Here is a 5,872-nt window from a genome sequence, read left to right on the forward strand (position 1 = left end):
TCCGCGAGAGGGACTGGTGGTGCATAGCTTATACTTTCTCTTCGGACATACAGGGTGACCGAGAGGGTGACAAGGTATCCCCGCATAATATGATAATATTTTTGGAAAGACGAATAGTTCATGTCATGTTTCCTCGCCCGTGTGTTCAACAACGTATTTCTGCATCACCTAACTTGACCTTCATAATTTCTTCATTGCATCGCTCAGTATGAGCGTTATTATGATGTATCTCTGCACCCGACCCCACAAACGGCGCTTAACAATGAGGGAGTCACTTAGAATAAAGAGAAGAGAAGATGGCCGCCTGGTGACGTAGCGAAGACCAATAAACAAAGCACAACGCTGGTTCCTATCAACACATTTAAAATTCTGCTTCAATCTTTTACCGTACTTCACCGTAGTTTTCATCACTCATCTTCCATACGAGAACCATCAAATTTGAGTGATGCAGTCTGGAAAATCGTGATTTTCAGTAGGTTTGTTTTGTGTTGTTATGCTCCATACAAACGAGCAGCCGTCTTGCCACCTTCTCTTCATATAATAAGTGAAAAGATACCAATTATTACTCTCCTAGGGGTGATATAATTGGATTCACGTTGTCGCTCTCGCGGAAGCGAAACGCAGCACTCCTCGATTTGCAATGCTTTGCTTATCCACTGATCAAAGTGTTCTCCGAAAAAGTCCGACGCCCGAGTCGCGTACTAACGCAGCTGGGGTAGTTCGTGCTGCAATATTTCGCCAGTCAGGAGCCGAAAGGTGCGACATGACCTCCCTCCCACTAAATGAAGTTTTGGCCACCCGCCCGCTTTTCGTCCCGACCTCATGGTCACCCTCGCACAAACATATGCACAGCCCTCTGATCCGACAACCCACAGGTGTCACTTTCGGCCAAGTCTGTGGATGCCTCGCCCGCGGTCTGCGGCACGCCGCGGGGGGGATCACGGCGCGACTGATAGAGCAGTCGATATCAGGGATGTACAACACACTCCTCGATTGCCCTTGGATCGACAGGCAAGGCCACTCAGCTGCGCGCCACGCCGCCGCGGGCCGCGATGACAACGCCGACAGGAAGGAGAGCGAGCGCGGGGCAGGTGGGGAGGCGGTGGGGGGAGGGCACACGTGGCTGCCGTTGACGGTGCCCAAATTAAGTGCCGATGCACTGCCCGCCCGCCCGGTAAGGGGGCGGGGCGGTGCATGTGCGCTGGGCGGGGCGCTGCGACTGTTCTGCTCTGGGGCTTCGGGGCCGCGCTGCCCAGCTCACCTTAGCCCCCCCGTTGAGCGGCGCGGGGCTGCTCGGTCAATTATGCATGGATGGCCGGGTCACTGACAGACGGAGCGGGCCTCTCTCCGGCTTCTGTGCGCTCACGCTCAGCGCCTCCTCACGCCTGAAAGGGAAACTCGATCCATTCTGAGAATACTACATTTCTACTCTTAGGACTGTCTAGTTTAGTTTCATGTAAGACTAAAGGACGACCAATTTTGTCCATTTAGTTGAGGCTTGGGCGAAATGAACGTGAAATCAGGCATAAAACTATATACGAAATTCGAAAGAAATACTGCCTAGTGCCGACTGTGCTCCAGTTCCCTTTGTGCTCAATATGCCTACACCAAAACAGGAGAAAAAACGCGAAAATCAAGTCAAGACACGAATGCCGTTTGTCGCTCGATAACGTGCGTCTCATGTCGCCCATGATGTTTGTCCGTCCTTGGCTAGGGCTTTAGGCGGTGGCGTCACTTCCGGACTCGGCCTGCAGCTTTTCATCCTGGCGGGGCGGGGTGGGGCGGGGCAGGGCGGGGCAGGGCGGGGCGGGGCGGACGCGCACACCACCACGTGGTCGACGTTATGATACCACCCGTCTTCTTCCTTCTCGGTTCACGCCGAGATGGCAACAACAATTCTGGGAATCATGTGTTCACCCGGCACCGGAAATCAATGGGGGGTTACGATTTTCTGCGGGGAGCATGTGTGAACAAACTAAGAGTACACAACGCTCTTACCAGATGACATCGGGGTTACACATGGGGTCCTTTCGTGATGACGATAATGCTCACGTTGCACCAAATGAGATGTGTCATTCTTTTATTTTCAGACAAGGCCCAAGAGGATGGAGCTGGACAGCGCACTCGAGCAGCTGGGCCATTGGGGGAAGTTCCAGCTCATCAGCTATGGACTGTTGTGCGTGCCCATCGTCTTCCACGCCGTCTTCTACCTCACCTACGTGTTCACGGCCATGCAGGTGGAGCACAGGTATGTTCAAACGACACGAAGTCTTCACATTAAAAAGAGAATGACAATGACACCTTTTCATTTCATTCTTCGCCACTAATTTTGTTGGCTTTATTTTAATGCTATCCCCACAACAGATGTGACTCAGTCGTGTCTAATACTTCCCCGTCGTGTTGCCCCGCAGATGTCTAATCCCCGAGTGTGGCGAGGACCCGCTGCAGACGGAGTTCCGGCCGCCATGGCTGACCTCGGCCGTGCCCTTCGACTCGGGCCGGCCGGTCGGCTGCCACCGCTACGAGGCCGTGCAGGGCGCCGTGCTGCCGGAGAACGGCTCGTGCGTCGCCTCCATGTTCAGGGACGACGTTCAGGTGGCGTGCACCGAGTGGGTGTACCCCAAGGCCACGCTGTCCATCATGAGTGAGGTGCGGTCCTGATAACCCGAGGGGACGCCCCTAAGGATGCCTTTACACCGGCCCGTGGACTGCCTTGGCGCGGCGTGTTACCTTTGTGTGTGTTTGCAGTGGAACATGACGTGTGACGGCAACAGCCACTGGATGCTGTCGCTTGTCGGCACCATCAACAACATCGGCCGTCTCTTCGGCATGCCGATTGCCGGGTTTGTGTCGGACAGGTAAGCAAGGCGAGTTAAGAAGAGTTGAGCATGAAACAAACAAGTAAAATATGACCTGTTATACGAACCTGCCAAGTTGAGCCTCCGAAAGCTCGCATAGCGCCTGATAGGTAGGCAATATCTGGTCTGCCGTGCATGCGTGTAGTGCGGGGTGGCCTACCCCGACTCTCGCAGGCGCTCAGCTCCTGTAATTTGACCAACGGATCTGCGAATAAACGGGCGTACTTTCTGTACGATCCCTCAGTGGAATTGCTTGACTTGCTTGACATCTGTGACATTCACCCGAGAGTGCCTATGGTAACGTTGTTCCCAACGATGCCCACAGGTACGGGCGGCGCACCATCCTGCTGCTGGGCCTGGGGCTGGCCGGGGTCATGGGCATGCTGCGCTCGTACGCCACCAACTACGTCTTCTTCCTGGCGTTCGAGTTCCTCGACCCGCTGTTCAACGCGGGCCTGTACAGCGCCTCGTTCATCCTGGGCATGGAGCTGATGGGCCCGCAGAAGCGCGTCATGTGGAGCGCCTTCACGCACTCGGTGTACGCCGTGGGCGAGGCGCTGCTCGGCGGCGTGGCCTGGGCGCTGCAGGACTGGCGCTGGATCCTCCGCGCCTTCTACGGACCCGCCATCCTCTCCCTCGCCGTGCTGTGGTGAGAACTGTCGTGCGTCCGTGGTGTAGTTAGTTTTGGAGGACTTAAATGCAATGTTTTAGTTCCAGGGTAAAAACAATTTCTGATTTAAAAAAAAAAACCTGCTCAGATTTTGAGGGAAATTCCTACATTTTTGAAGGAATTCCTCGTAATCTGAGGACTTTTTCTTTTCTCAAATCATGAGAGTTCTTAAAATGTTCCCATTTTACTAAAAAATGAAAAGTCTGTTTTTACCGTGTGACTAAGTTACGTGCCGGCCGGGGTAGCCGCCTCTTGTAGGAGGTCTTGTGGAGACTTCACTAGGCGCTTTCTACTACTTTTCCTTTCATGACCTGGACCGAGTTCTTGAATGCTTTGTCCGGGAGGCTTATTGTGTCAGGTATCTGAAAACCTCTTACATTTTGTAGGATGTTGCCGGAGTCCGTCCGATGGCTGTGCTCAAAGGGCCGCACCAAGGAAGCCAGGATCATCATAAGAAGGGCGGCTGTCATGAACAAGATGTCTACCAAACAATTGGACCTGGAAGAGATGAAAGCCAGCATTGCGGAAGAGGTAGGAGCTCTTCTTCCGAATGTGTCACTCGCAATTTCCTCTTTGCACCGTGTGCTTTCATGTGCCCCCTACCCCTTTTGCTTCGGTTTGTTAGGCAAAGGCAAAGAAGGCGTTCAAAGACGACGACAGAGAGGACACGCCGTCTACGTGGTGGGCCCTGAAGGAGACGTTCAAGTCCAAGGTTCTGCGGGTTCGACTCCTGACGTGCTCGTTCTGCTGGTGCGTAACATTTTGCTCTGGTCCGAAAATGCCCAATGAGTTGCCTGTGGCGAGAAACTCAAACACCGTCGTCTCGTTGCGCCCTCCAGGATTACAAACACGTTCGTCTACTACGGGCTGTCCCTCAATTCGGTGAGCGTCTCGGGCAACCTGTACCTCAACTTCATGCTGGTGTGCCTGATCGAGGTGCCAGCCGGGCTCGTCACGTGGATGCTCATGGAGCGGGTGGGCCGGCGCATGTCCATGTGCGCCTCGCTCGTGCTCACCGGCCTGTCCTGCCTGGCGTTCCTGCTGATGCCCGACACGGAGGGTGAGTGTCCGGAGGAGGGTGGAAAAACAGTAGCGGGATTACGGGACAGTTTTACATTATGTGTACCGTAAAATTATAATTTGAAATTGCAAATTTACAAGCACTTCGCATGTCGACTTGGAATCAAAAAGCAATGATGGGTTGTCGGCTGTCGCAGATTTACGACAAAGCCAAGCTTTGTGCCGCACATAGACTTACGCATCGCGATGGGTACTGTACAACCAAATGCTTGCGGGTTGCCTATTCGCTCGGGCTGTAAGATGTCGTTGCCAGAGACGACCGGTACGATCTGCGTGCACCAGCTCGAATGTGTGCGTGCGCAACTGTCTACTTAAGAATGTTGGCGGTATGAATCAGCTGCCGGTGCGTGCGATGCGTGTCGTCGCTAGCTATACAACCCTCACTGTGCGAGTAGAGGTTCTCTGGTCTTCATCTTCCCCTGCGTCATCCTCCCCCCTCGCTTGTTTGTGTTGCAGTGTGGCAGTGGATTCGCATCGTTACTTATCTCATCGGCAAATTCGGCATCACCGTATCCTACACGGTGCTGTACGTGCTGACGGCTGAACTATTTCCCACGAATGTGCGCCACTCTCTATTTGCCATGTGCTCGGCATTTGGCCGCATTGGCTCCATCATCGCACCGCAGGCCCCACTCCTGGTGAGTACAGAGAGAACGGGGACAGTGCGAAACGACGTAAATTTGGAACAGTGTTTAATGTGCCTCTTCAAAGACGCCTCTGAAACACGGGCTCCGATATTTACTGTACATCGAGCTATTCAAATAGTGACTAAATGGTCTCTAATCGCAGAACCGCATTCTGGAGTCGCTGCCCGTGATCCTGTTCGGCACCATGTCGTTGATTAGTGGTCTACTCGCGCTCGTCTTCCCGGAGACGCACAACACCAAGCTGCCGGACACAATCGAGGAGGCGGAGAACATCGGTAAATCGAAGAAGAAAGGCGGCGGGGCCGACACCCCCACCGCTAACGGGGGTAGCGGGGACGTGATCGTGGACATTACCGGCGACCTCAAGCACCCCGTAAAGAAGACATCGGTAACCGCGCGCCCGACACGCATCTCGGTAACGAGCATGTCGGGTAGGCCGCACAAGAAGACGTCGGTGTGCAGCATGGGCACGGTGCAGGTCACCGTCCCCGAGAAGGGCAGCACGACGCCGACAGCGGCTCAGCAGGCCGCCCCTGCAGAGAACAGCAGCGCACCGACAAGCCCTGCCGCCGAGCCGGAGACTGTGACAGTGCACCTGTAATTTTGCCCCCCCCCCC

The 5,872-nt window shown here is 54.5% G+C and overlaps 1 protein-coding gene across 2 annotated transcripts in view; it reads left to right on the plus strand.

Annotated features, from left to right (window-relative positions):
- Nucleotides 1-5,866, plus strand: part of LOC113212433 (organic cation transporter protein) — a 31,003-nt gene extending 25,137 nt beyond the window's left edge. For both annotated transcript variants that reach the window (XM_052277430.1, XM_026431120.2), the window contains exons 2-10: nt 2,091-2,248; nt 2,412-2,649; nt 2,749-2,858; nt 3,184-3,507; nt 3,915-4,059; nt 4,154-4,278; nt 4,368-4,588; nt 5,065-5,246; nt 5,398-5,866. In XM_052277430.1, the coding sequence (XP_052133390.1) occupies nt 2,106-2,248; nt 2,412-2,649; nt 2,749-2,858; nt 3,184-3,507; nt 3,915-4,059; nt 4,154-4,278; nt 4,368-4,588; nt 5,065-5,246; nt 5,398-5,856 (1,947 nt within the window). In that variant the 5' untranslated portion in view covers nt 2,091-2,105 and the 3' untranslated portion in view covers nt 5,857-5,866. The remainder of the gene's footprint in view (nt 1-2,090; nt 2,249-2,411; nt 2,650-2,748; nt 2,859-3,183; nt 3,508-3,914; nt 4,060-4,153; nt 4,279-4,367; nt 4,589-5,064; nt 5,247-5,397) is intronic.
- The last annotated feature ends 6 nt before the right edge of the window (nt 5,867-5,872 follow it).

Source organism: Frankliniella occidentalis, unplaced genomic scaffold, assembly GCF_000697945.3.
Source record: "Frankliniella occidentalis isolate FOCC.00 unplaced genomic scaffold, Focc_3.1 Scaffold10, whole genome shotgun sequence".
In the NCBI taxonomy this organism is placed as follows: Eukaryota; Metazoa; Arthropoda; class Insecta; order Thysanoptera; family Thripidae; genus Frankliniella; species Frankliniella occidentalis.